The following is a 27,614-nucleotide window of genomic DNA, read 5'->3' as shown; positions in this document are numbered from 1 at the left end:
TTTTCCCACGCATACATTCTTACAGTGATTACAGACAGGGCCAAGGCTCCTTGGGGGGCGACAGGTATGGGATTAGCCCATTTTACACCAGTTACATGGGAGAGGAAGTGACTCCGGGCGGGAGCCAGGTCGCGGCGGGGTTCCGAGGAAGTGGCTGACCCGGCCCAGAGAGGACAGGCCACACAGGCATTGCCCCGCGGCCGGCAGGCGGCGCTGTCCCCACCCGGGCCCGCCCCTCTGGGCGCGCGACCCGGCAGCTGGAGAACTCCGGCCCGGGAAATGTCCTTTTCTGCCCTTGTATCGCGGGGCGGGGGTCAGTGTCTCAAGGAGCGGGAACCGCGGCCTCAGATGAGGGTCACTGGGCTTCAAATCCCTCAGAACATCGGATCCGGGGGAGGCGCCGCGGCCTCTGGGTCAGGAGCCGGGCTCGATCCCTTGCGGCCGAGAGGCGGCGCTGATCCCAGGTCCCGCGAGGGCCAAAGGACCTCGGGAGGGGGCGCCCGATCCCGCGACTCCGGCGCCGCTTCCCGGGAAGTTTCAAGTTTGAAAGCCCTGGCGGAGGGGCCGGGGCTTCCGGAACCGGAGTGGTCGAGAGGAGGGGCCGAGCTGCTCGAGCGGCGCCATGGAAGAGGGGGCGCCGCAGCAGGTGAACGGCGCCCGGAGGGGACGGGCCTCGGGCGCGGGCCGGGGGGTGGGGGGAGCCTCATTCACCGCCCCGGGCTCCGGCCGCGTCCCCAGCCCTTCCCCGTGTCCCCTCCCAGCCCTTGCCCTGCGCCCCCCTACACCTTCGCAGGGCAGACCTGAGCACTGGGGGTAAGTCGTTCCTGCCTCCTGGAAACGTCCCCAAATCACCTCCAAGTGAATCAGAGCCTCCAGTCAGGCCTGCCCATGAGCACGTTTGAGTCCGCAGTCAGGGCCACCAGGGTGGGCCCCAAAGTTTCCTAAAATCTGTTCTTCCAGGTAGCACTCTAAGGCCGATGTGCATCCGCTGCGAAAGCAAAGGGGGGCCGTGCAGGCACCTAGGGACGGGTCCTGGGAGGGGAGAAGAATGTGTGCGGCAGGCGGAGGGTGCCACTCCCTCGCGGTCGTGGGGTCCTTCCCAGAGCACACAGGCAGGCGGGGAGTGGGGACCCCAGAGGGAGGGGCCTACCCAGTTCCCGGGGGAACCCTCGGTTGCACAGGGTTCCAGACCAAATGGCGAGGGGGCGGGGTTCCTGCCGGAGCTGGCAATAGGTTCGCGTGGGACCGAGGCTGTGTGTCTTATTGGGGGGTGAGGAGAGGTGGGGTACTAGCCCAGAGCAAATGGGTGTGGGGACGTTTGTGTACAAGATAGCGAGCGCCCCAGCCGCGGAGCCGAAAGGGAGAGGTGTGTGGTGCGCACTTGGCAGGATTCCAGCCCGGAGCAGGCAAGACCATGGGCTCTGGTCAAGGGTGAAGTGTTCCCCACAAGACTCCTAGAGTGCCCCCACCCCTTGGGCAACTTTCGGGACTGCGTCTGTCCCCTCCCTCCCCCTTCCTCCGGAGGTCCCTCTGCCTGTTCCAGCCGTGGCTTGTACACATTTTCCGATTTCCTGTTAACCTCCGCCCAGCAGCGGCAGCTGGGTGACTCAGGACCCCGGTGCCGGGCCCCCAGCTCCGTGGGATCTTTGTTTGCTCAGGCCTTTGGCTCTGGCCCTCTGGCCTAGGGCCCTCAAAGGATTTCCTGAGCCCCGCCCCTGCCCTCTGACAGACGGGCCAGAGGGCCAGCGGAGGCCTGGGGCGGGGGTCCCTGAGGCTCCACTGGGCTCAGGAGATGGAGAGCCGAGAGGTAAGGTGAGGGCTCTGAGGCAATCCTGGGTTGGGGGCATCATGGGTTACCCTGGGCTGAGGTCAGCAGCGGCACCCGTTGGTTTGAAATGGCCTCTGGGAAGGAGCTTTTCCTCTTTCTTGCTCTCGCTTGGGGCGAAGCCGTGAGAGAGCCTTCTAATTCCTCCCAGGAGCTGAGCTGGGAGTGGGCCCCCGGAGACCTCCTCAACCCCTCTGTGCCTCTGCTTTGCCAGCTGGGGTGTCAGAAGATCAGGGGAACAGCCCTAGGTTCCACTCAGGCCACAGGCTGCCCTGTCTGCGTGACCTTGGTTGAGGGGGCCCTTCTAAGTGCTGAGCTTCTTTTCTGGTCCCCAGACCTTAGCCTGGATCCCAGACTGAGAGCAGCCTGATGTAAGCGTGACCGGCAGGGAGAGGCTAGGGCCCAAGAGATGATGGTGCATCTCCTTCCCTGTGTTGTGGCCTTGGGCAAATTACTTAACCTCTCTGTGTCTCAGTTTCCTCATCTATAAAATGGGGATAATAACTACACCTACCTCATGGGGTTGCTGTCAGGATCAACAAGTTAATGTCTGCACAGTTCTTAGAACAGAACACCATGTAAACATTAACAATTGTTTTCCCCTTACTCTTCTCTCTGATGGCACAGGACAGGAGCATGGGCTGGATAAATAGCCTTGGGGTTTCCATCTGGCTTAGGGATGCTATCTCTAAACTCATAGATGCTTCCCAAACCGTGTGTGTCAGTCCTGGGTGCCGGCCACACCTGCCTCCCTCCCCCTCCGCCTGTGATGAGCTGAGGCCGTGGAGGTGGGGACTGAGGGGACTAAGGCCTCTGCCTTTCCAGCCCGGGGCGGGCCAGTGGCCCCCAGGGGATGAGAAAGAGGCGATCCGCCGGGCCATCCAGAAGGAGCTGAAAATCAAGGAGGGTGTGGAGAACCTGCGGCGGGTAGCCACCGACCGCCGCCACCTGGGCCACGTGCAGCAGCTGCTGCGGTCCTCCAACCGCCGCCTGGAGCAGCTGCACGGGGAGCTGCGGGAGCTGCATGCCCGCATCCTGCTGCCCGGCCCCGGGCCTGGCCCGGCTGGTGAGTGAGGAATCTGAGCAGGCCCCTCGGGACAGCAGGCGGCAGGCTGACCCAGCTCCTTGGCCTTGGCCCTGACCTCTCTCAGAGCCTCCTCTTGTAGCCCCTGCCCGGGAGGGGCGGGGAGGAGAGAGCTAGGCCATGAGGGGCTCTCGGCTCTGGGGCAGGGGTTCATGAGCCCCACGGTCCTTGCACACAGAACCTGCGGCCTCAGGACCTTGGCCGCTGGCAGAGCAGCCAAGGGCCCGACACCTGGAGGCTCTACAGAGGCAGCTGCAGGTAGAGCTGAAGGTCAAGCAGGGAGCCGAGAATATGACCCACACGTATGCCAGTGGCACCCCCAAGGTAAGGCCCCTGGGATCTGAGGGGAAGAGATTTGGCTCTCAGATTATTAGAGAAGGTGGTGATCCAGACCCTATTCTTCTGTGTGGTTTTTTTTGAAGTTTTGAATTTTTTTATACAGCAGTTTCTTATTAGTTATCTCTTTTATACATATTAGTGTATATATGTCAATCCCAATCTCCCAATTCATCCCACCACCAGCTCCTATTCTGATATGGAAATGCAACCCAGCCATTGACCCTGTAAGAGAGACAGTCTTATCCTTAGTCTGACGGGGGAGGCAGAACCCTAAATCTCAGCTTGGTGGGAAAGGCATGGCTCGAACCCCTCGTCTAACAGAGAAGGCAAAACTCCAGTCTAATGGGGAATCTCAGCCCAACTCCCAACCTGTCCCAACTCCCAGCATGATGTGGAGGCTCACCCTGATTAATAAGGCAGGCTTGACCTTAGCCCTCCCTTGTCTAGTCTGATGGGGGAGGTCTGCTCCAGACCTAGTCTAAAAAGGGAGGCTTGGCTGTAGTATCTGGCCTACCGAGAGAGGCTTAGCTTCAATCCTGGACTGATGGGGGAGGCTTGCTCCAGTCCCTGGTCTGACCAGGGTGGCTCTGGCCTAGTCCTGGCCTGAGGAGGCATATGTCACAACCCCATAGGAGAGGAAGCTTCTGGCAGCCGCCCAGCAGATGCTACAGGACAGCCAGCTGAAGGTGGCCCTGCTACGAATGAAGATCAGCAGCCTGGAGGCCAGCGGGTCCCCTGAGCCAGGTGAGGCCTTGAGAAGTGGGGATGGGCAGAACGGAGCAGGACATGGGCCTGAGGGCTGACCCCCTCCTCCCAGGACCGGAGCTGCTGGTGGAGGAGCTGCGGCACCGGCTACGCATCGAGGCTGCCGTGGCCGAGGGTGCCAAGAACGTGGTGAAGCTGCTTGGTAGCCGGCGAACGCAGGACCGCAAGGTGCTAGCCGAGGTCAGATCATGGTCCCCTCCCATTGCTGCTCCTCTCTGAGTGGTATCACCCTCTGCAGTGGCGGGAGACACCGCTGGACTGGCTGTGAGGGGTGGCAGTGAGGAAACAGGAGGCATATTCCTGTCTAGACCTCATCCAGGGTGTCTCCAGGTGGCCTGAGCCACTGCCCCCGCCGTTACCCCATGGCCCTATATCCCTTCTGCAGGCTCAGGCCCAGCTCCAGGAGTCCTCCCAGAAACTGGACCTCCTGCGGCTGGCCTTGGAGCAGCTGCTGGAGGGACTGCCTCCTGCCCACCCTTTGCGTGGCAGAGTGGCCCGGGAGCTGCGGACAGCTGTGTCTGGGAACCCCCAGCCTTCGGGGACACTCGTGAAGCCCACCGCCATGACAGGTACCCGGGAGTCCCTCCTACTTCAGAGCTCTCCTTCCCTTCCAGGGAGGAGCCTGAAACACAGTGGGGAAGAATCTTGGAGAAGACTTCCAATCCTGGCCTCACCATCCCCTAGCTGTGTGACCTTGTGCAACTGACATCCCCTCTCCAGACCTCAGTTTTTCACTCTGTCAAATGGGGGTGATAACAGCACCTATTTCATAGGGTTGCTGCGAAAATTCAGTGAGTTGTTGCATGTGAAGTGCTCAGCACCGTGTGGGCACAGAGATTGCTCAGTTGGTGAAGCTATTATTTAAGTGAGGAACCATGTGAGTGCTTAAAGTGCCAGCGTTAGGGAGCTCATAGCCCTGGAGGCCTTGATACCCAGTCCTGGGCAGTTTGGACTGTTGGAAAGTTCTTCCTTATCCCAAGCTGGATCTGCCTTCAAATAATCTAACAGTGTCAATTCTGGAAGCCCTGAGCTTCCCACCTGGGACACGGTGCCAACTAGAGAGCCCAGCCCCTGCCAACACAGAGCTGATGCAGGGTAGACGGGCCCCATCCCACTGTGAGCAGAGCTGAGAAGGGGAAGTACAGCGGCTGGATGGGCCCCCTCACCTGGCCCTTGGGGAATCAAGGAATGCTTCCTGGAGGGGGTGGCGTCTGAGCTTGGCCTCGAAGGGCTTATGTGAGTTAGCCAAGTAGACAAGTTGGGGAAGGTGGGGGTAAGGGCTTGTTAAATGGCCTAAATTCAGGTACTTGGGGCCACCCCACATCCTGTCCTCTGGCTGAATACCCATATTCCTCCAATCATTCTTCCTAAGATGATCTTCCCACCCTGGGCACTGCCTTGGTTTATGAGGTCTCTCAGAGTATAAACCCCAGGCCCAGATTCCCTAAATGGTGCTCTTAGGCCCAGTGTATATCCTCAAGGGCGGCCAGAGTCCCACTGCTTCCTCTACCCTTTGAGGGACACATCTCTAATGACCCTAAAATGGATCTGCTTGGTTGGCAAAACACACTTGTACCCATTGCAGGAGGTAGGGCTGAGCTGGCCCTCCTTTCCGCTGTACAGATGGGGAAACAGGCTCAGGGAAGAGGTGGGACAGGTCCGCCAGCCAGGCCTCCTGCTCCTCCCCGGGCTCTCATCCCTGCCACGGCGCTGTTCCTAGGCCCTGAGCCCTGAGCAGTGTGTCGCCATGCGCTGTGGTCCCGTGCAACCTGGCTGAGGTCTGAGTCTCACTCCTCTGCCTGTGTGTCCCTGCTTCTTCCAACACGTAGAGAGTGTGCAGGAGGGGAGGACCAGTTGGCCGGCCCCAAGGGTGGCAGGTGGCTGCCGAGGCCTAATGTGGGCAAGGTCTGGGTTTAGCTATACCTCCAGGAGAAGGTAGCATTCCTGGGGTCCCAGGGGCCCATTGGAGGATGGCACCTGATAATGGCCCCCCACCATGCTCCCTGACAGGGACGCTGCAGGTCCACCTCCTGGGCTGTGAGCAGCTGCTGACAGCTGTGCCTGGACGTTCCCCCGTGGCCGCACTGGCCGGGAGCCCCTCCCAGGGCTGGCTTTGGAGCAGGGCCAAGCAGCAGCGTGGTGGAGGCGAGCTGGCCAGTGAGTAGGGGGCATGGGAAGCTGGGGAGCAGCGAAGGACCCCCGCTCCCGGCCTGCCCTGAACCCCGGCTCTGGCCCCACAGGTGAGGTGTTGGCCGTGCTGAAGGTGGACAATCGCACTGTGGGCCAGACGGGCTGGGGGCCTGTGGCCAAGCAGTCCTGGGACCAGACCTTTGTCGTCCCCCTGGAGCGGGTGAGGCTGCCTTGTGTGGACAGGGGTGACCGTGGGCCGTGGGGTGGAAGGCCGGCCAGGCAGTGGCTCGTGCCACGCTCCACCCCTCAACCTGGCCTCCCCACTGTAGGCCCGAGAGCTGGAGATTGGGGTGCACTGGCGAGACTGGCGGCAGCTGTGCGGCGTGGCCTTCCTGAGGCTGGAGGACTTCCTGGACAATGCCTGTCACCAGCTCTCCCTCAGCCTGGTGCCGCAGGGGCTGCTCTTTGCCCAGGTGCCCACTGGCCCCTGCCCTCTGACCTCGTGGGCCCCTGGCTCCGTTAGAGCAAAGAAGGACCTTTAAGACCATGCTCTGCACCCACACATAAGAGTGGACATTGAGGCCCCGAGGGAGGAGATCTAGAGGAAGGAAGGATTCCCAGCCCCTCTCTGAGGACTTCATGGGAGCCTAGCAGCCTGCATCCTTGTCCTGACTGCCCTGCCGCGTGTGTGACTCCGGACCACCTCTCTTCTCGGGGCCTCAGTTCCCCCACTGGTACCAATGAGGATGTTGTTGGATCCATCTCTCTCAGTCCTTCTGGCTCTTGCGTCTGTTGACATGGGCTCAGGCTGGGAGCCTGGAGGCTGAGGACGTGCCCGTGGCAGGTGGGGTGGGAGGGGACTGGTCTTCATCCCTGCCCCCTGCCCCCGCAGGTGACCTTCTGTGACCCTGTCATTGAGAGAAGGCCCCGTCTGCAGAGGCAGAAGCGCATTTTCTCAAAACGCAGAGGTGTGGAGTGGAGAAGGCTGGCTGGTAGGCAGCAGGGCTGGGACCCTCAGGAGACCCCGGGACTGAGCCCCCTTTTGCCCCAGGTCAGGACTTCCTGAGGGCTTCCCAGATGAACCTCAGCATGGCGGCCTGGGGGCGCCTGGTCATGAGCCTCCTGCCCCCCTGCAGCTCCCCAAGCACCATCAGCCCCCCGAAAGGGTGCTCCCAGACCCCAGCCACACCCCGGGGGGCCGCCGACCCTGCCTCGCCCAGGTGAGGAGCCTCGCCCCAGGCTGCCTGCTTCTCTGTGGAGTCACCTCACTCCAGGTGCAGACAGCGCCTGGCCCCGTTGCTCGCCCCCTGACCCGTCTCTCTGTCTCACACGGCTGTGGGTCCACCCCCCGCCCCATTCCACCCGCCTGTGCCCGGTTGTGTGTCTGCTTCCTCCCCACAGTAACTTCCCACCCAAGAAGACCCCCTTGCGAGAAGAGATCCAATCCCCACCCAAGCCACCGCGCCTCTACCTGCCCCAGGAGCCGACCCCCGAGGAGATGCCGGTGAGCTGAGCGGCGGCAGGGCTGGTCATGCTGGGGGCTGTCTGGGTGGGGACGGCAGGGCTGGAGGGAAAAAGGAGAAGAAGCCCCCTCTGCCCTGAGCCCCTCTGCCCTCACAGAGCACCAAACGCCCCCACATGGAGCCCAGGACTCGACTCGAGCCATCTCTGCCAGCCTCCGCCACCAGGTACCCCTGGCAGGCTCACCTTGGCGTTTGAGAGAGACAGCTATCCACTCACTTGGGCGTTTGCATGTCAGGCGTTCTCACATCGCCCCGAGCTCTCGGCTTGCTCTCAGGTTCTCACTTGCGGAGCCCACGTTACTGAGCTCCGCCTGCATGCCAGACCCCAGGAAATGGCAGTCCTAGGAGCTCCCACCCGGCCTCTCCAGCCCCTGCCCCTCTTGCCCCAGACAGCCCAGGACCAGGCGTGGAGGGAGGGTTTGGAGTGGCCCTTGGCGGAGCCCCAGCCCTTGTCCCAGGGGCTTCCTGTACCCTCTCTCTTGCAGGAAACCCCCCCGGCTTCAGGACTTCCGCTGCTTGGCCGTGCTGGGCCGGGGCCACTTCGGGAAGGTAGTGGGCTCAGGAGGTGCAGTGGAGGGGGGTGGGCAGGCCCCGACACGTTAGCTAGGAGGACTCTGGGGTCTGTGGGGCAGTGGGTGGGGGAAGTAGACTCCTGTACTGCCCACCTGGAGCCCAATCTCTCTCTGGTCCCCAGGTCCTCCTGGTCCAGTTCAAGGGGACAGGTCAATACTATGCCATCAAAGCGCTGAAGAAGCAGGAGGTGCTGAGCCGGGACGAGATAGAGAGGTGTGTGCTGAGGCCAGGGGGTTCCCGGCATCCGGGCACATGGAGGGTACCCAGGATGGCAGGCCCGGGCTGGTGGCCCCGGAAGGCAGCCAAATGCTACTGGGGCTTGTAAGAGGTGACCCTGTGGGGCCAGCCAGGCCTGGGATCTCTTGTTAGCAACTGCAGTTGTTAACTGTGTGCCCTTGGGCAGGTCCCCTCTTTTATGTACCTCAGTTTCCTCATCTGTGAAATGGGAACAGGGTGGTTGTACAGGTTCAAGACCTATGTGAGGGACTTCCCTGGTGGTCCAGTGGTTAAGACTCGGCGCTTCCACTGCAGGGGGTGCTGGTTCCATCCCTGGTCGGGGAACTGAGGTCCTGCCTGCCACACAGTATGGCCAAAAAAAAAAAAAAGACCTATGTGAGCTCCTGATACATATGAACCGTCACTCTAGCTGCCTGGCACTTTGACTTAAGAGCCAGTGACCCAGGGGTGTTGTGTGGGTGACAGGGCATAGTCAGGGGAGGTTTTCATTCCCTTTTGGGTTCCCTCCTTCCCTCTAAAACCCACGCCCTCCTCTTGCAGCCTGTACTGCGAGAAGCGAATCCTGGAGGCTGTGGGCCGTGTGGGGCACCCCTTCCTACTCTCCCTCCTTGCCTGCTTCCACACCGCCAGCCACGCCTGCTTCGTGACTGAGTTTGTGCCCGGTGGCGACCTCATGATGCAGATCCATGAGGACGTCTTCCCTGAGCCCCAGGCCCGGTGGGTTCCCATCTCTCCTGTATGCCTCTTCCAGCAAGCCTTCCCTGCTTCCCTGTACCTGGCGACGCCTACATCCTGCTTCCTCCAGGGTGCCCATCAGCAGAAGAGCATGGAGTCAGGGAGGCCTTGGTTCAAATCCTGGTTATCAACCCTCACAGCATTTGTGACCTCAGACCTCAGTTTATATAGCTGTGAATTGGGCTAATGATAACTATTTCATAGGCTTGTTGCATGGGTGAATGTAACATTTAGAAATTGCCGAGCACAGGGACTGGTGAGCAGTTAAGTGACCGACAGCTGGTGGTGTTATTTCTTGCCCAGCAGAGTGTGGGCTCTGGAACCTGGATTCATATATCAGCTTGGCCACTAGCTGTGCGACCGAGTGGGTCATTTACTGGGAGTCTCAGATCCTCATTTGAAAAATAGGCATGACGGGTATCCCCAGCAGGCTGCTGGGAGGATGCCAGGATAGGCATGAGGATACTCGGTGTCATCCCTGGCACGATCTCAGAGCCCAGAAAGGGCAGGCTGTTATCTGGAGGAGCTCCACCCCTGCTACACATGAGGCTACTCCCAGTCTCTCACCCACACCTGACTCTGGCAGGGACATCTGGGGTCCCCAGGCCATGGGCATCCTGGTGCCTCCCTGCCCTGTCCCCCACATTCCTGGGCCTGAACTACCCCCTGCACCAACCCTCCAGGTTCTATCTGGCCTGTGTGGTCCTGGGGCTGCAGTTCTTACATGAGCAGAAGATCATTTACAGGTAACTTGCTCCCGAGATGCTGGGGGAGTAGGCGAGGGGGCAGGTGCTACCCTCCTCCTGGGCTGCTCTGGGGTGGGGCCGCTGTTCCCTGGGCCTCAGCGCTTCTTAGCCCCTTTGATCTGCCCCGCCTTGCCCTCAGAGACCTGAAGTTGGATAATCTTCTGCTGGATGCCCAGGGTTTCCTGAAGATCGCAGACTTTGGGCTCTGTAAGGAAGGTGGGTGCCTCCTGTCCAGGATCCCGTGTCTTTCAGCTGAGCTCACTCAGCCTAGGCCAGCAGGGTGGTGGGCAAGTGGCAGCTCCCAGGAAATCTGCCTCCCAGCCCTCATTCCAGGGACTAGCTGGACACATTGGCTCGTCCTTCCCAGCCCTAAAAGCTCTAAAAGAGCCCCTTGCCCTTGGCCAGAAGTTCCTGGGCTGGGAGAGGGCACTGGGTTCTGCTTTCTGCGTGACCCTGGCACATGAGCTTGTCTGAGACTTAGATTCCTCATCAATCAAGTGGCATGAAAACCGTTCCCACCTCCAAGGGTATGGGGCAGGGCTCGGCACAGGTTCAGTTCATGGGGTCATAAGGGTGGGTGCTTGATTCTTACAGCTAGAGGTTCTTGTGGATGACACACCATGCTGGCATCAGTGTGGATGTTGGTTTGCAGGGATCGGCTTTGGGGACCGGACGAGCACCTTCTGTGGCACCCCAGAGTTCCTGGCCCCTGAGGTGCTGACCCAGGAGGCCTATACGCGGGCTGTGGACTGGTGGGGGCTGGGCGTGCTGCTCTACGAGATGCTGGTGGGCGAGGTGAGCGCTGGACGGGGTGCTGCTGGGGCCTCCAGGTCAGGTGGGGGTGGGGGTGGCCCACGTACCCTGATGAGCCCCATCCCTGCAGTGCCCGTTTCCAGGGGACACCGAGGAGGAGGTGTTTGATTGCATCGTCAATGCAGAGGCCCCATACCCGCGCTTTCTGTCGGTGCAAGGGCTTGAGCTCATTCAGAAGGTAATCGCTGGGACTTCCCCGGTGGTCCAGTGGTTAAGACTCTGCACTTCCACTGCAGGGGGCGCGGGTTCGATCCCTGGTCGGGGAAACTAAAATCCCGCAAGCTGCGTGGTGCGTCCCCCAAAAACCAAAACAAAACAAAACAAACTCTTTAAAAAAAAAAAAAATGAAGGTAATCACGGCAGGGTTCAGGGCTGGGCCGACAGCTGCTCGTGGCTCGGGGATCCCTACCCCAGAGGCTGGAGAGGGGGAGGCGGGCAGTGCCTGGGGCCCGAGCGCCCTGAATGAGCACCTGTCCTCTCCCCCAGCTCCTCCAGAAGTGCCCCGAGAAGCGCCTGGGGGCAGGGGAGCGGGATGCTGAGGAGATCAAGACACAGCCTTTCTTCAGGGTGAGTGGCCAGGGCCGCAGTGGTCCAGGAGGCTGGCACAGTGGGAGGCATCGAGGGCGCGCGGGGCTGCCGCTCCCGTCGTCTGAGGCACCTCTACCCTTGCCCCCAGACCACCGACTGGAAGGCCCTGCTCGCCCGAGCCATCCGGCCCCCATTTGTGCCCACCCTCTGCGGCCCCACAGACCTGCGCTACTTCGAGGGCGAGTTCACCGGGCTGCCGCCTGCCCTGACGCCACCTGATGCCCGCAGCCCCCTCACTGCCCGCCAACAGGCTGCCTTCCGGGACTTCGACTTTGTGTCCCAGCGATTCCTGGAGCCCTGAGGGCCTCCCGGGCTCTCTACCCCCTGCCCCCCAGACGGTTGGAGCCTCTGCTTGCCCGACTTTCTGCTCGCCTGGGCGCCCTGGTACTGATGAGCCCTTGGGACTCAAGGTGGCGGCCATGGGCTGCTGTCGTGGGCTTTGCTCAGTCCCCGGGCAAAGTACTGCCTCCCCTCCCTTCTCCCGACCACCTCTCCCCTGCCCGCTGCGAGACCTGGACCCGAAAGGGTGGCACAGCGAGCAGTTTGGTTTGTTTTTTGAATACTTGACTTGCTTTATGGATTATTAAATTTATAAAACTGTGCACTGGAGGCAGCCTGGCTTGGGGTGGGGAGGGTGGAAGTCTCCACAACCCAGGTCCTTGGTGCCCGAGCCCCCCATGGGTCCTCTTCCTCCTCTTCTGCCTTTGAGGCAGGGTTCTGTCCTTCAGCTCCACTCTGAGGCCTAGGAAGAGTGGGCAACAGTGAGGAGGTCCAGGCCCTCAGAGGGCTGACGCCCCCAGGTGCAGCCCCTCTGGTTTTCAGGCACAAGATGGTGGCCCGGCCTCTAGCAACCCTAAACATCCTGGCTACTGCCTTCCTCCTCCTCAGCCCAGAGGGTCTCCCAGGACCCCGAGGGCCATCCACAGAAGAAGTGGGCCAGGTTGCGGGTCAGGCCGCGGTCGAAGGGGTTGCCGGGGCGCTGGCGGAGGTAGGCGATGCGGTGTGAGGAGATGAACTCCCAGGTGGTGGTGTTGCTGGCCACCAGGTAGAGGTGCGAGGCCAAGAGCAGGCTGGCCACTAGGGAGAAGAGCGACAGCAGCAGGAAGGTGGCAAACAGGAGCCCACTGGACCGCAGCCAGAGCCCCCAAGGCCGGAAGAAGCGGAGGCCAGACCTGCAGGGAAGGAGGGGGACAGGGACCCAGAGCTGGCCGGTGTGTGTGTGGCAGCTTTGCCCCAGGGACCCCAGATGGGCCGGCCATTTGGGAGAGGGTCCGAGGCCCCTGAAGAGGGAGCCTGGCTCTCTCCACACCTGGTGGGTGCCTGCTGCCTGCCCCCCACACACCCAGGGCGCTGGGGGAACCCACCATGCCAGGTACAGGCCCCACAGAAGCACCACCAGCTGCAGCGCCAGGTAGGCCACAAAGAGTGGGTGATTGCGCTCCCCCACGCAGTTCTCCATCCAGGGGCAGTGGTGGTCGTATCGGCGGACACAACGACGGCACTCACGGCAGTGATGGGCCCGCAGGGGTTGCTGTGGGCACACAGGGAGTCAGGCCTCAACACCGGCTCCCTTCTGGACCCAACGATGTGGGTGGGAGGTCAGGGCTGGCATCTGGGAGGCCTTCCTGGAGGAGGGATGAGGCCAAGGAGTCTGAACCTTGCCCGACCCCACCCACGGAGGTCCCTGTATCACCCACCAGCACCATGCAGTATCTGCAGCGCCGAAGAGGGATGGCCTGAGGAACCATGGCTGTCTGCTCTTCCTTGGCCGCCTCCTGAAAATGGGGGGGCACAGTATGAGATGGGGTTCCCTTGGGAGGCAGAGGGCACAGGTGGGTAGCTCCCTTGGGGGCCAGCTTAACTCTGGGTGTGCACATTTGGGGATCCATCCCCTGTGTAATGGAGGTGGTACAGTGGGGCAGAGTGCCCTGGACTGCGAGGCTGTGTGACCTTTGCCAGTTACTTCCCCTCTCTGGGTCTTGGCAATTTCCTCATTGTAGGATGGGGCTCTAGGTCTGGCAAGACGATTCCCTGGGGTTCCCTAGGAAAGCCCTCGGCACAGGGTATAGCATGAGATTATTAATGGGGCCTTGAGTTCCCTGTTGGGTGGGGAGGAGATGTCTGGGAGCCCTGGTTACCTGGGGCTGGGGCAGGACATTCACGTATCCCGGGTCCATGAGTGACACAGCCAGGTAAAGCAGCAGGGAGCCCAGTACCAAGAGCAGGAAGGTGAGGGGCAGGAGCAGCTCCCCCTGCTCTTCCCACTGCCGCAGCGCTGGAGAGGCCAGAGGGGGAGAGTGAGGCTGCGGCGACAGAATAGGAGGGTGCAGGTGAGGGTGCAGCTGGGGGCGGGAAGTGTGTCCCTGGCGGAGGGAGGGCCTGGAGATGGAGTTTGATGAATGGTCAGGTGTGGCCACTGCATAGGGTGCAGGAGGGAAAAGTTCACGTTCAGCAAAAAAAAAAAAAAAAAAAAAAAAGAAGCAGTTCATCTACACTCTCTCTGGAGCGCAATAGGGAACCATGGAAGGTTATAGGGTCAGATACGTTTCTGAAAGCCCTCTTACCGCTAGAGAAAAGATGGATCAGAGGGGAGGCTTATCTGGGACACGGAGCGGAGCGTGTTTTGGACAAGGGCACTGGCAGGAAGGGTGGAGAAGAGGGGATGGACAGGGGGGTAAGGAGGCTGATGGGGCCAGACTTGGCTGGATGTGGGGGAGAGGGAGGAGGGGTCTGGCTCTGAGATGCGGAGAGGCTGGCCAGGTCCAAGATGCCCAAGAGACAGAGGAGGGCAGGGTCGGCAGGCTGGCTGGGATGCTGCAGAGGGACAACAGGGGAGCCCAGGCCAGGAAGGGTCCAGCCCATGGAGGTGACTGAAGGATTTTGGGAGGCGGGGGGCTGAAGAGCGAGGGGCAGGAGACAGCCAGACAGCCGAGTGTGGCCAACTCTGGTGCCCCTTGACTGTAAAAGGGAGCGGAGAAGGAAGGGGGGTTGCACTGGGGAGGTTCTTTCTGATGGGGAGACTGAGCAGGTTTTTAGGCTAAGGGGCAGAGGCAGTGGAGGAGACTTGAGGTCCTGGGAGGAAAGTGAGAACGCCCCCGGTCCAGGGGTTTATGCTGGAGCAAGGAGGGATGAGGAGTGGGGGCTGTGATGGTGGTAGTGAGGGAAGGTGAAAACTTGTGCTGGAGGTGGCCACGGAGGTGGCCTGTGCTGGGTAAGGAGGGGGAAGGGTGGAAGGGGGTTGATGGGATGAATGAATGCTACCAGGGCGAGAATCAAGGATGAGGACGTGAGGGACAGGCTGCTCCCCTATGTGGTGTTCTCTTGCCTGAGGCTGGGGAGCCTGGACTTGGGCAGCTAGTGGCCACAGGGCTGGGCGGGATGCCAGTCCTTCATCTAGTTGATCCTCGGAATCTTGGGAGTCAATTCCTGGGAAGGGTCGGGCGGGTCCCAGGATCAGGGGAGATGGGGGCTCGAGTCGGTCGTCGGATCTGGTGGGCACCGGGTGGGTCCTGGGACAGAGAGGGTATCTGGCGGGGACCAGGAAGATTCTGGAATTAATTAGGGATCAGCTGGGTATTAGGCAGAAAGCAGGTGGCTCTTGGAATGAGAGATGGGGTGGAGACTGGGTGAATCCCAGGATCTCTTGGGCTTCGGCAAGGGACTCAGTGAGACCCAAACATCTAGGGAATCACGCGGGATCGGGGGGTCCAGGGTCGCGCGGGGTCCGGCTCACCGGTATCATGCAGGAAGAGCACCAGCGTGATCCCCCAGGTCAGCACGGTGTGCCCGGTCCGCACCAGGACCCCAGGCCTGAGGAGCGCCCACGGCGCCATCGCCTCTGCCCGGGGCCCCACCCGGAAGAAGCGCTCAGAGGGGCGGGCCCTCCGAGGGAGAGGGCCCACCGCCACCCGGGGATTGGAGGAGGCAGGCTGTGGGCGGGGCCGAATTGGGTCACGGAGACTGCCTATTGGACGGCAGCTGCGGCCGAGTAGGCCCTCGAGCCCACAGGTGCCTGAAGAGGCTGAGGGCGGGGCCGGCGCGCGCGCAGCCGGTAACTCCCCCAACCCCACCCGCCACCAGCCAGGTAACTTTCGAAAGCCGGGGAGCCGTCGGGAGCCTCCACCCAGCCACACTGGGGTTCCACCACCAGCCCCAGGGCCACAGCCTCACGCATACGTACAGCTTCCTGGACGCTTCAAAGATCCAGGTGTTGTGACTTCAGGTTGCAGAATTGTGCGCGGTTCGGAGATGTGATGACTGAGGCCTCGAGAGGGGCAGGACTCGCCCAAGGTTGCTCCGTGGTGATACCCTTACCTCCTTCTATTCATTTTCAGATATTGCAGATGGGATGAGAGCAGAGTGGAGGTACGTGGTGCAGATTCTGGCTATGAGGGGCCCAACTTGGGTCAGAGTCAGAAATCCCAGCACTGCCTCTTCCTACCTGTATGAGTTTGGGCAAGTTACTGAACCACTGCGAGCTCTGTTTTCTGTCTATGTAATGGAGATGATAACAGTACCTTCCTGCTGAGGTGGTTGGAGGACTGAATAATGGAAATAGAGTGTCTAGCACAGGACTGTCTTGTCTCCCCAGCTCTAAGCCAGCACCTACACCCTTCAGCCTTGCCCAACCCAGGGCTTCAGGCCAGGGAAGTCCCAGTGCAGCTTTGATTTGTACAGAGGTGACTGGGTATTTTAAAGGGAGAATGAGGGAGTTGAGATGGGGAAGGGCAGGGGCTTGAAGAGACTCAGAGCAGTGAAAAATTACAAACAGTGGGTCAGGGTAAATGCTGATGAGGCCAGCTGTGTCTGCTATCTGGCAATAATTGAAGTTCAGCTTCTATCCTCCCACAGAGACTGGGAGACAGAGGCCTGATCCTTCCTGATGATTACATTTTAAAGGGATGGCTATCAGGTCCTTGAGAAAGACACTCCTGAGTTGTAGGAGGTACAAATACACCTCAGAGGGACAGAGAAAGCATTCACAATTATAAGTCCTTTTTAGTAAATGCTCTAAGAAAGGGTGGTCAGGGGCCTGTGATCAGGTGTTGGTTAAAAACAGTAAATTCTTTTGGCAGCCTGGAGCTTTCTCAGGCAGACACTTTAAGGGGGGACTAGGGTCATCCTAGGGATGTGACCTTGAGCTGTTAGAAGCTATGTTAGTGTTTAAGTCTTTTAATGTCAGAGGTGGGAGTGAACGAAATCACTTGCACTGAAGTCTGTAGTTTTTTGTTTTTGTTTTTGTTTTTGTTTTGTGGTACGCAGGCCTCTCACTGTTGTGGCCTCTTCCGTTGGGAGCACAGGCTCCGGACGCGCAGGCTCAGCGGCCATGGCTCACGGGCCCAGCCGCTCCGCGGCATGTGGGATCCTCCCGGACCGGGGCACGAACCCGTGTCCCCTGCATTGGCAGGCGGACTCTCAACCACTGCGCCACCAGGGAAGCCCTGAAGTCTGTAGTTTTTATAGGCCAAGGTTGAGGCCTAGCGGAGAAGAGGGCTTGGAGCCTGGCTACAGTTTGGTCTAGGAGAGGACCTTTGTCACTGGGCACTGGGGACACAGCACCTGGCACGTTTGGGAATGGTTCCACTTGATCTGGGACCAGCACCTAGACTGTTCTTCGGGGAAGAGCTCTCCCTCATTGGGTGCAGCCTCAGTAGTACTTCAGGGGCACGGAAGTCACTGCTGATAGTTACACTAGGACAACGGGTGTAAACCAGGACCATCCTGGGCCGAAGCTGAGTCACCTCAGGATTTGGCCCCGGCTCCTTCATCCCCTCCTGCTGGCGCCCTTGCCTTCCGCTCTGCTGCAGCCATGTGGGCTGCTTCGTGGTTCTCCCTGTGAGGTCTTCTCCTGGCAGGGCCCTCTGCCTAGGACACCCTTTCCCTGGACCCCTACAGCCAGGCCTGACAGCCCGGTCTTTCTGCTGGATCCAGCTCGCATGTCTCTGCTTGTGAGACGCCTCCCCTGCCCAGGATACCACGCTGTCCCTTATCTGCACGTATGCTCTTCCCTCTCCCTAAAGGGCTGTGGCCCAGCTAACTCCAGTCTGCCCTGCACACTCCCACCGGCCCACAGGAGGGGCCTGCTCTGTGCTCCCTTCTCCCTGCTCCTCACGCACTGGGTCCTAATCTCGTATTTAACATCTGTCTCTACCATCAGACAGCCATTCTGGGTGGGGACCCTGCTGGTCTGTTGCCAGCTGTACCCTCAGTGTCTGGGCACAGGGGTGTGGAGAGACTGCAGAGGAAAAACAGGTGCTCCAGCCCGATCTGCCACCTGTCCCCAGTCTGCAGTTGACCTTGACCCTCTGGGCTGGGCACACAAACTGACCCAACGCACGCTCACTCAAGGCCCACTGCCTGAGCCAGCCCAGGGCCCTCTCCAGACCTCATCCCTTCCACAAAAAAAGACACTGCTCCACTTTGCACAAAAATGTATTTCTGTGACATCCCGAAGTACAGACATTTACCCAGGCCCCAGGTGGTAAAGCAATGCAATGTGAGCTCTGCCCGGGGCCTGGCTCAGGCCACGTGAGCATGGAAGGGAGGGGCAGATGTGGGCCATCTGCTAAGCTGAGGGACACAGGGCAGCTGGCCCTTCCCATGGCTGGGAGGGAAAGACCCCAGAGGAGAAAGGCCAGGTGCCTCTCCCCTGGGCTGCTCATCCAGACTGCTCTGTCTGCAGGCAGAAACACCAGGAGAATCCAAAAACAGGCCCAGGGAAGGAGGAGGAAAGAAAAGCCACCCTCCAAGGGCTACCTGCAGAGTCAGCTCTGTTCCCCAGCCCCTTGTTCCAGAGGGGCCTCCTCACCGCCGTCTGTGCCATGAGAAGCAATTCAGAGTGACATCAAGGGAGGACCACAAGATATTTCAAGATAAGTTTGTGTCTCACACTTCTCTGAAACACAGCACGGAGGTTTCCGAGGGAAAGCCTGGGGTCAGAATGGGAGGGGCGCGGGAAGGGCCCCGGAGGGCCGGGCAGGGCCGCTGCAGGACGTGCCAAATGCTGGTCTGGAGGTGTCTGCCTGTTGCCACCGGGAAAGGCTGGCTTGGGGACCTCCTGCCTGTGAGAGAGGTGTGGGGTCCTCTGGGCAGCGGGGCAGGCAGGGGCGAGTGAGGCAGGCTCAGTTCTGCTGGTGGGGTGCCTGGGCACCGTGGGTGCTGCGGGCAGATGAGGGGTAGGGGGTGAGGGGGAAAAAGCCCCTGGCCCCAGGGGGTGCTGGCTTCCAGGGTTGGGAGCAGGTTCTGGATATGTTTGGCAGAAGGGGCAGTGGAATCTGCCCGAATTCTGACCAGCCCTGGGCTGGGGCCTTCGACAGCCTGGGACCTGGTGGGAGACTAGGAGGCAGCCTCCATAGCAGCGTGGCCTCAGGCAGGCCTGGCCAGAGGGCAGCAGAGCCGTTGTGAGCTCCACTCCTCCAGGGCCCTCTGGGGCTGGGACTGCCTGGACCTAGGCAGGTACGGCTTACTTGCTCGCCCCAGAGGCCCACAGCCGGGAGCACCAAGGCATTTGGGAGACTCAGTGGGGTTAGTTGTAATCTCCAAACCCCATCAGCTGCACCCAGGAACCTAGAGGGCGTTCCCAGGCTTTGGTGGCTGGGTTAGGGTCTTGGAGTGGGCTATCAAAAGCCCATTGCCTCTCCTAACAGGAAGGGAGGCCAAGGTCAGAGATTACAGGGTGAGGGCTGGACACTCACAATGTTAGAGGCATTTAGTCTGGCAGGGGTAGGAGTGAGTGTGGCAGCGATGAAGGCTTTGAGTTGGGGCTTGAGAATGGCCAAGGAAGCTGCGAGGACTCAGGGAGTGTTTCTTTTGTTTTTGTACAGAAATCATACACACAAAACTTCACACTTCCTAACCAAAAAAAAATAATATACATATATATATATTATATATATATATATATATACATATACATATATATATATATAATATATATATATATATCTCACTAATGTTAAGGAAAAGCGTCGGTTGTGCAAAAGTCCCCCTGTGTCCCTTCATCCAGTGGGAGGCTCCCCGGGTGGGGATCTGCCAGCTGGGCTGCTTGAGAGCGCTTCCTCCCGGCCTTGTGGTCCAGAGCAGTGGCGGCCATGGGGGCAGAGGCCTCTATCTGGACGTGTCCATGTTCTCCTCTTTAAAGTTACTGCAGTGCTCAATCACCTTGCTGGAGACAATGGGAGAAAGAGGATTGGAGGGTGGGCCCAGCCCCTCCCAGCCCCTCCCAGCTGATCAGGCTGCTGGATTTGTTAGCCAGCGTTAACCATGATGCTGACACTGAATGAGATGAAGTGTACAAAGTGGCGGGCAGAGTGGCCAGCATGTGCCGGGTACCCAGGAAATGGTACTTGTGGACACAAATACCATCAGCCCCACGTGCTCCCCTCCTACTTCCCCAGGCCCCCTTTCCCACCTCTCAGTGCCTGGGCATCTATGGTTAGGGGCTTCCCTGAATCAGCTCAGGCCTGACCTCCAAAACCTTCTGGTCCTTTTTTTTTTTTTTTTTTGCGGTACGCGGGCCTCTCACTGTTGCGGCCTCTCCCGTGGCGGAGCACAGGCTCTGGACGCGCAGGCTCAGCGACCATGGCTCATGGGCCCAGCCGCTCTGCGGCATGTGGGATCTTCCCGGACTGGGGCACGAACCCGTGTCCCCTGCATCGGCAGGCGGACTCAACCACTGCGCCACCAGGGAAGCCCAAGCACTGCCTTTTGCCGACAATAACTGCAGAAACAGCCAGTGAGTAGTTGTCTGGGGAGCCTCTGAGCTCCAGGCCCCTCCCCCATGATACTCTTTATTCTGCGCTGTGTTTAGAACTGGGGTAAACGTAACTCTGTTCTCTTCTAGAATGCATCCTGGAGAAAGCAAGGTCGTTACTGCTGATTGCGACACGTAGCCTCTCTGAGGGTCTCTCTTGTGCACTGATGGGTGTGAGATCCGGTAGGTGATATTTGAGACCCGGTAGTGAAAACGACACAGCAGCGGAAGGCCTTGATGGCTCTGCCGTGTCCGGGACCTTCACATTCAGAAACTCATATGCATTCTGCCTGATCCCTAGAATGTATTTTACCATACTGTGTCCTCTCTTTAGTTGGAATGTCTTTGGCCAAAAATAATGACAAGTTCTGACCTGACTTGCTAATGCCCAGGGATGAGAGGATGGGATTTTCTGGGAATAAAAGAAAATAAAGCTTACAAATGAGGGCAATGATGCTCCATTCAGAGCTTGATCATCCAGTTTCCGGCCACACTGTGGCCAAAATGACACTCAGGGAGGCCCCAGCTGGACGTCAGTATGCTGTCCACCTCCTCACTCAGCTCCGAGTTGCCCCTGGGAATTTCAGCCATTCCTAACCACGAGAGGGCCTGGCTGTGTCCCTCGCTCCCCCAAGTCTAGGCTCCAAGCAGAAACACTGCCAATCTCTCACCGGGCCATTTCCTTGGTCTCCTGCCGCGCGGTTGCCATCTTTATCATGTCCCTCAGGAGGGGCATCCCACCTTCTTTGATCAGCAGGGGGCAGTACTTGTCCGCTGGGGAGAGGGACAGACAGCAGGTGATCAGGGTGGGATTTCTATCAGCCTGTTGCCCAGAAACCCACCCTTGCTGCAAGAACTGCCCTCCCAGAAGGCGGGATGAAGACTTGGCCCTGAGTGAGGGCACTGCTGCAACTGGCCATGAGCCATGTTTGCCCAGCCCTGGGGCCCAAGTTCCTGAGGCCACCTGGGGGAAGCAAGGGGTGAACCCCTTGGAAAAGGCTCTTCCCTTCTTTGCCTCACAGTGGCATTCCCCCCCACCAAATGTCACCCAAACCAGCACCTTCTACTCTCTGAGAAGTTTTTGTAAAAATAGAGCTTCCTAAGCACTGCCCTTGGGTATCCTGATTCAACAGATCCAGGAACCTGTTTATTTGTACTTTTAACAAAATATTTCCAGCCAGGATGGAACCACCAGGCCTACCTATTGGGTGGCTTCATGGTTCACTCCAACAAAGAACATTCTAGGGCTTAGTATCCAGGGCTATACACTCCATGGAGAACACGGGCATTTCAATGGCCCTCCAGCAGCTCTATGTCGTAGGAGCTATTTTTATCATCTCCATTTAATGATGAAAGAGCTGAGCTTCAGAGAGATGAAGTAATCCACTCAAAGTCACTCTAGAATCTTGTCTGAGGGAGTCTGGGCTCAGGGCTCTTCCTCTGTGCTACACTGCCTCTTTGAGATAAGGTGCTACTTTTTAGGAAGACTAACTTCAAGGAATATTAAAAAATTGGCATATGCTTACTGAACAGCTGGGATATGCCAAAGCACTCTTCCAAACACTTTACATGTCTTATTTCACAGCAATCCTATGCGGAAAGTACTATTACTATCCCATTTTAAAGATGAGGCAAATGAGGCATGGAGAGGTTGAGAAACCTGCTCAAAGTAACACAGGCAGTCTTCCCCCAGGGCCTGCATTCTTATTCACTCTGCCAGTAGCAGGACTGAGCAGTATCCAGGCACCAGGGCTCAGCACTTTCTGCTGGTTCTCTTTTCACATCAATCTTATGAGGTGTTATTATCCCCATTTTACAGAGGAGAAAACTGAGGCCCAGAGAAGTTAAATAACCTGCATGAGATCACATAACCAGTAAAGGAGAGAACTAGGGGTCAAACCTGGTCTGCAGTCAAAGGCTCTTGGTGCTGCACCCTCTTTTTCCTCTCCCCCAAAGCCACTGCACAGAGGACAGTTCAGGCTCTTCTAAGAGAGGGTGGGAGTCTCTCTGAGGAAATGAGTGAGACTTGTTTTCAAGTTCTCTCCCGTTCTCTCGGACGTCTGTTTCCTCGGGGGTTAGTTCTTGGTTTGGGTTGGTCTTACCCTGCCTTACAGAAGGCATGGAGATTTTTGACTATTCACTTGTATGGAAGCAGGAAACATTAAGAATGCTGTCTGGGATCTCTGGATGGGCCAGCTCATCTGCCAGGCCTGCTTCTGCCGATGAGGCAGGGGCCAGCCATTATGCTGGGCGTCCCACCAATGCCAGAAAGCGGAGGGCTGGGTGCTGAGACACAGACACTGACAGCAGCTCTCATAGTACTTGCACCTGGATTATCACCTCCCTGAGGGCAAATCTGCTTTCAGCCGATGAGTGAACAAAGGGTTAGTGGGTACTCACGGTAGACAGACACCAGGTTGTACAGGGCCCAGGTGGCCCAATGCTGGCTGACAGGTGAGATGCCCTGGGGAAGGAGGCGAAGAATTGGCTCAAATGACCTATAGGAAGAAAAATCAAGGTCACTTTTTTTTTTTTTTTTTTTTTTTTTTGCCACCCCATGCGGCTTGAGGGATCTCGGTTTCCTGACCAGGGACTGAAGCCAGGACATGGCAGTGAAAGCCTGGACTCCTAACCACTAGGCCACCAGGGAACTCCCTCAAGGTCACTTTTGATGCCGGGCATTGTGGGGGGAGGTGCATTGTCTCTTGTTGGGGGTTTGTCCTCACTGAAGGGTCCCATGGACAAATGATAGGCAGGCCAGTAGGATGGAGGGGACGGGGGCACCCGGCCCTTCAGGCTCCACAAAGAGAGCGCCCTGGTGAGAGAGGTCATGAGCACGAGGGAGGCAGGAGGAACACAGATCAGGTGGTGCAGAAACTGGGGACCATGGCAGGGAGGAGAGCCCCAGCCTGGGAGGTGGGGGACGAAGGACCCTGGGAAGCAGAAGAGATTGACTGCACTTCCCATAATGGCCTTCTACTACACGTCATCTGGAGTCGTGGTCCAAAAGCCTGAAAAATGCATGTGCAACCTCCACCCCCTCCCCGGGCCAGTGATTCCACTTCAGCTCTCCTCTGAAATGCCAGTAATTGGAGTGTCGGCAAAGCCACGAGCATGAGCCTGTTCCTCCCAACGTGGGTTTTCAACTTCAATGTCCATCAATACAAGATGGCCCAGGTGCACAGAGAAAGTGACTCAGTCATAAAACGATGAGGGAGACCCATAGCTGCGGCTGGAAATTCACTCATGAGATAGTAAGACTTGATGCCAGCTGGACAGGAGGTAATTAAATCTGTGCACAGAAAACTGCTGGAAAGGGAGACACCAGAATGTTGGGGGGGATGCTCTTTTAGGGAATGAATGGTTTCCGTTTTGTTTCCTGTTGCGTGTCTGTATTTTCTCCTTTTTTTTTTTTTTCCCCCACAACTGGACATGTATCAAATGTTTGTAAACGACAGGCTTTGGGTACACACAGGTGTCGATGTGAGGAAATAGGCACCAAACTGTAGAGGTGAGATGTGCGCGTTTACATGCTGTGCTCTACGTGGACTACACCTCGGTTAGTAACACCTGACACAGGACTAGGAGAAGGGCAAGTAGCTCTCACCAGACCTTGTTGGGAAGGCGCATCCCGTCCTAGCACTTACCCCACATCCACGTCCCACGCCTCCCCACTCCGCACCTGTAATTGATATTTCTCCGTGAGTTGATGTCCCAGCTCTGGATGGCTGCCCACATGCGCTCCTCCACCTCCTCCCGCTGGGGTTCACAGATGCCCCAGGCCTCAGGGCCATCAAACATGATGTGGGAGAGGACGCCACAGGCATTGTAGGAAACCTCAATCCCATCGGCCTTGCTCTCCAGCAGGTTGCTGCCAAGAAGAGAGAAAAATGGAGTCCTGATCCCCAAGTCCCTCTTCAGATACCAGCTGCTGGACCCCAACTAAAAGACCAGATGCCAGAGGTACTATTGATTTCTTTATCACTTATCATCCGTACCCAGATGCCTTCTAAAGGGGATATAAGGTTGCTTAAGGTGAGATACAGCTACAACAGGACCATTTATGGAGGGTTGAAAGAATAAGAAACTGCATCATAGAGTGAAGGCAGCATTCCTAACAGAAATCTAGGCTAACAGCAGTTGCTGCAACTGAGTACTGACTAGAGCTCTGAGCATCCTGGCAGCCAAGGCAAAAAGGAAAAGAAGAGAAGTACCAACCTGAAGACACTGATGAATTGGGAAGTCATTAGCTGGGGCCGTAGCTCCTTCACCTCTGCCACATTCCCCAAGAGTCCTAGCATATTCCGATGCAGCTCCTGCTTCTCTGGGAACTCCTGGCAAAATGAGAGCCATTGGGGGTCATATCAATGAGTACTTAATTAGTGTCTGATATTGGTCACCTAGAAGCTTTATGAGCATCTGTCTGGCCGTTTCAACTAGACAAAGCGGCGGGGGGGGGGGGGCAATCTGCTGCTCTCCTACCTTCCAGTACACCTAGGACAGTGCTGGATACACACTACAAGAGATTAAAGTGGTAGAGCTCCCTGCCACAAAATCAAAGGCTGAGTGGAGATCTGACCTATAAAATTATGAATGGGACAAACATGATTCTGTTTACCAAAGCTCAAAATATTAGTCTAAGGGAATCCTTTTGGAAACTAGAGCAAGACAATCAAGGATGAGTTTCAGGATGAACAGACCATCCTACTGGACAGAATTCTGTCTGGCTGATATCTCAGTGGACCCCAGCCAGACCTGGAGAGCCTGAGAAATCATGCTGAGAAGGACGGGGCTGAGTTCTCCCTTGGACGGAGGGCTCTAAGAGAGCACCCAGCCAGGCCGTCGGGGTCAGGGAAGCCCTCTGGGGCTCCTTCCTGTTAGCAGCAAATCCTGGGCTGGTGGGCCTGTGAGTTGATCCCCACTGCCCTCCCATGGGAACCATGGGGAGAGGGGTTGCTGGGGGACCTGGGGACAGAAGAGCGGCCAAGTGGGGTCAAGGAGGCTTCTGGAGAGGGCGCTACCTTCAGGCAGTCCAGGAAGAGCTTCATGCCGTTGAAGTTAAGGAACATCTCGCAGTTGTCGGGAGTCTCGTCCGTAATGTTCCACAGGGCGCTCCAGGAGAACTCCATCACCTGGTCACACTGAAGCGGGGACAGGGCTCAGCACACGTTCACCTGGATGGGCCCGCAGGCTCCTGGCACCCGGTGACAGGGTCCCCTAACACAATGTGGACACCGCCCCCCCAGGGGCAAGCCAGTCCCTTCTCAGGCTAGGGGAGGGGCAGGGTGGCTCCATAAAGACTCAACTTACTATCTTGTCCAGCAGCTTCTTCTGAATCAGCTTCAGCATGGTCTGTGGGCAGAGAAGAGAACTTGCTGGGGGGGCCAGGGCTTCAAGAGCTACCATGTCCCCCAAGAACCAAGATGGAGGGAAGAGTCAGCAATTCTATTCCTGTTAATACATGCTGACGAGACCAGATCTGCCTCTCTATTTGGGAGGCTGTTGGGAGAAGTGCCACCCGCGGACCTGATACTTGGCTTCAGGACGCCTGGGTGCTAGTCCTGGCTTGACCCTGACCCCACGTGGCTGTGGGCATGGCCCTCCTGCTCTGTGGGTTTCAGCCTCCCCAGCGATAAATGAAAGGAGAAGACTGGATGTGCCTTCCTTTCTTCAGCAAATATTTATTAACTCTCCACTGTGCACCAGGCCCTGTGCTAGGAAGTGCTGGGGACGGGATGATGGAAGGAACAAGCATGACATCTTTCCCTACGGAGCTCACGCCCAGTGGGGAGGCTGATGTTACACAGATAGGCCCTCAGATATTTATTTAATCCCATTTGGGAAGACATAAGAGGGGCACCTGGTCTGAGGAGGCAGGAGTGACTTGTACAGTGGGACCCAACAGCGGAGTGGAGGGGCTGGGAGAGGATGACAGAGTGTTCTCTAGGTGGAGGAAATCTACGGCTCATCAGCAACTTTCACCGTTAAGAAATTCTTCCTTTGGAAGTAGTTGGGTTTTTTTTTTTTGGTTTTTTTTGGCCGTTCCACGCGGCACATGGGATCTTAGTTCCTCGGACCAGGGATCGAACCCGCAGCCCCTGCATTGGAAGCTCAGAGTCTTAACTGCTGGACCGCCAGGGAAGTCCCAGGAAATTCTTCCTTTGGTCCGGCCTAAATCCTCCCTTTTGGCAGTGGGGCTGTGGGGGAGGGGGGGAGAGGCAGCCCCCACTGTGCGCGCACGCACCACAACAAAGCCCATCTTGCCCACGGCCTCCTTGTGGTCGTTGTCCACCTGGCAGACCAGGGCGTTGCACAGGTGCACGGCGATGCGCTGGATCGACTCGTCCTGCCGCGTGGGGTTGAGGATGCTGAGCAGGAGCTCGTTGACTCGGCGGTACTGGAACTCCAGCTCCTCAGGGATGCTGAAGTTGCAGAGGGTCAGGCAGCAGTTCCGCTGGACCTGGGTGGGGCCGGGAGACAAGTGGAGCACAGTCAGGGTCAGACTTGGGAGCTGGACTTGAGGGGCTCTCTAGAGGTGTGAGATCATCCAGAGCTGTGGTGGTCCACGAAGGCTGTCTGGAAGAGGAGACTATGAGGTTTTTGTGTTTTTTTAAAATATTTTTTAAAAACGTGAACTGTAATATACAGAAGAGTGCATAAAACACAAATGTATAGTTTTGCAAATAATTATAAAGCAAACAAGCTTTTCAACAACCATGTAAACACCATTTGGGTCAAGAAACAACATTGCCAGCACCCAGAAGTCCCCATATATCCCTTCCTGATCATAAGCCCCTCTCCCTACGAGAGAGCCCCATCCCTGCCTTTCACTTGAAAGATTCTCTACCATCTTGTGGCTTTTTTTTTCAACCACAGGTTTGCAAGATCAACCATCTTGTTATAAGTAGCTGAAATGCATTTTTGTTTTTCATTTGCAGTATAGAATTCTAATTTATTTATGCAGTGCACTGCTAGCGGACGTTTGGGTAGACTTCAGTGTTCGGCTACTTCAAACAATGTCCTGTACGTGCATCCTGGTGTCCATGTGTGTGGGCTCCTCTAGGGCACCCACGCGTGGGGTGGAGTTTCTAGGTCACAAGGTGTGCACGTCTTCAACTTTACCAGGTAACACCAGACTGTTTCCACGGTGGCTGTACCAGTTTATACTCCCACCAGAAGCACAGAAAAAGTCCAGTGGCTCCATATCCTCAATTACTCTCTGTGTTGTCTGTGGGTTTCTTTCTTTCTTTATTTTACAGTATTCTCAGTGCATTTTCCTCATAATTTCCTTCCATCCTTTCTCATTAGATACTGGAAGTTCACCATACTTCATTACTTATATAAACTAGAGGATATCCTAATCCTCTAATTAACTTGCTAAGCCTTGTTAACTCTGTCCTTTTTTTCCCCCACAATATACATATATTTTGTAATATGAGAAAAAAATTTATTTTAAATCATAAAAGTAATACTTACTATAAAAATTTCAAAAAATACTACCTGA

The 27,614-nt window shown here is 57.5% G+C and overlaps 3 protein-coding genes across 10 annotated transcripts in view; 1 reads left to right on the top strand and 2 right to left on the bottom strand.

Moving 5' to 3' along the window:
- Positions 1 to 258: 258 nt before the first annotated feature.
- PKN3 (protein kinase N3) lies at positions 259 to 11,960 on the top strand. 4 transcript variants are annotated; one of them, XM_060102293.1, is made up of 22 exons: positions 259 to 646; positions 2,651 to 2,891; positions 3,088 to 3,233; positions 3,881 to 3,992; positions 4,066 to 4,193; positions 4,399 to 4,582; positions 6,024 to 6,170; positions 6,254 to 6,363; positions 6,473 to 6,616; positions 7,036 to 7,111; positions 7,195 to 7,363; positions 7,545 to 7,647; positions 7,764 to 7,831; positions 8,152 to 8,215; positions 8,361 to 8,452; positions 9,017 to 9,193; positions 9,895 to 9,957; positions 10,097 to 10,173; positions 10,610 to 10,752; positions 10,841 to 10,948; positions 11,257 to 11,290; positions 11,444 to 11,659. In XM_060102293.1, the coding sequence occupies exons 1-22, from the start codon at positions 623 to 625 to the stop codon at positions 11,575 to 11,577; spliced, it is 2,544 nt and encodes an 847-aa protein (XP_059958276.1). In that variant the 5' UTR covers positions 259 to 622; the 3' UTR covers positions 11,578 to 11,659. The 4 variants fall into 4 exon arrangements, with proteins under 4 accessions (XP_059958276.1, XP_059958275.1, XP_059958273.1 ...); XM_060102292.1 differs by having other exon boundaries at positions 261 to 646; positions 4,066 to 4,181; positions 11,257 to 11,337; positions 11,447 to 11,960; XM_060102290.1 differs by having other exon boundaries at positions 262 to 646; positions 11,257 to 11,337; positions 11,447 to 11,960.
- Positions 11,907 to 15,223, bottom strand: ZDHHC12 (zinc finger DHHC-type palmitoyltransferase 12). 3 transcript variants are annotated; one of them, XM_060102298.1, is made up of 5 exons: positions 15,092 to 15,223; positions 13,497 to 13,633; positions 13,056 to 13,133; positions 12,701 to 12,889; positions 11,907 to 12,530 (listed from the first exon to the last, which is right to left on the bottom strand). In XM_060102298.1, the coding sequence occupies exons 1-5, from the start codon at positions 15,189 to 15,191 to the stop codon at positions 12,243 to 12,245; spliced, it is 792 nt and encodes a 263-aa protein (XP_059958281.1). In that variant the 5' UTR covers positions 15,192 to 15,223; the 3' UTR covers positions 11,907 to 12,242. The 3 variants fall into 3 exon arrangements, with proteins under 3 accessions (XP_059958281.1, XP_059958279.1, XP_059958280.1); XM_060102296.1 differs by having other exon boundaries at positions 12,723 to 12,889; XM_060102297.1 differs by having other exon boundaries at positions 12,723 to 12,889; positions 13,497 to 13,661; positions 15,092 to 15,184.
- Positions 15,224 to 17,779: 2,556 nt separating this feature from the next.
- ZER1 (zyg-11 related cell cycle regulator) overlaps positions 17,780 to 27,614 on the bottom strand; it is a 29,351-nt gene continuing 19,516 nt past the window's right edge. For all 3 annotated transcript variants that reach the window (XM_060101731.1, XM_060101730.1, XM_060101729.1), the window contains 8 exons: positions 26,355 to 26,570; positions 25,421 to 25,462; positions 25,132 to 25,251; positions 24,329 to 24,444; positions 23,793 to 23,981; positions 22,511 to 22,608; positions 20,782 to 20,884; positions 17,780 to 19,522 (listed from right to left, as the gene is read on the bottom strand). In XM_060101731.1, coding sequence (XP_059957714.1) covers positions 19,465 to 19,522; positions 20,782 to 20,884; positions 22,511 to 22,608; positions 23,793 to 23,981; positions 24,329 to 24,444; positions 25,132 to 25,251; positions 25,421 to 25,462; positions 26,355 to 26,570 — 942 coding nt within the window. In that variant the 3' untranslated portion in view covers positions 17,780 to 19,464. The remainder of the gene's footprint in view (positions 19,523 to 20,781; positions 20,885 to 22,510; positions 22,609 to 23,792; positions 23,982 to 24,328; positions 24,445 to 25,131; positions 25,252 to 25,420; positions 25,463 to 26,354; positions 26,571 to 27,614) is intronic.

The sequence above is a fragment of the Mesoplodon densirostris genome, chromosome 6 (genome assembly GCF_025265405.1).
Source record: "Mesoplodon densirostris isolate mMesDen1 chromosome 6, mMesDen1 primary haplotype, whole genome shotgun sequence".
Lineage (NCBI taxonomy): Eukaryota > Metazoa > Chordata > Mammalia > Artiodactyla > Ziphiidae > Mesoplodon > Mesoplodon densirostris.
The sequence above is the reverse complement of the archived record's forward strand: the minus strand, read 5'-3'. Positions and strand labels throughout refer to the sequence as shown.

What these genes read in the sequence shown, in the direction of transcription:
- ZDHHC12 (XM_060102296.1), bottom strand. Translation starts at nt 15,191, where the DNA reads ATGGCGCCGTGGGCGCTCCTCAGGCCTGGGGTCCTGGTGCGGACCGGG. An exon ending in GCTCTTCCTGCATGATACCG is followed by an intron (nt 13,634 to 15,091) that starts GTGAGCCGGACC and finishes TGGCCTCTCCAG; the next exon opens with CGCTGCGGCAGTGGGAAGAG. An exon ending in ATGTCCTGCCCCAGCCCCAG is followed by an intron (nt 13,134 to 13,496) that starts GTAACCAGGGCT and finishes CCCCATTTTCAG; the next exon opens with GAGGCGGCCAAGGAAGAGCA.
- PKN3 (XM_060102290.1), top strand. Translation starts at nt 623, where the DNA reads ATGGAAGAGGGGGCGCCGCAGCAG. An exon ending in AAGAGGGGGCGCCGCAGCAG is followed by an intron (nt 647 to 2,650) that starts GTGAACGGCGCC and finishes CTGCCTTTCCAG; the next exon opens with CCCGGGGCGGGCCAGTGGCC. An exon ending in CGACCCCCGAGGAGATGCCG is followed by an intron (nt 7,648 to 7,763) that starts GTGAGCTGAGCG and finishes CTGCCCTCACAG; the next exon opens with AGCACCAAACGCCCCCACAT.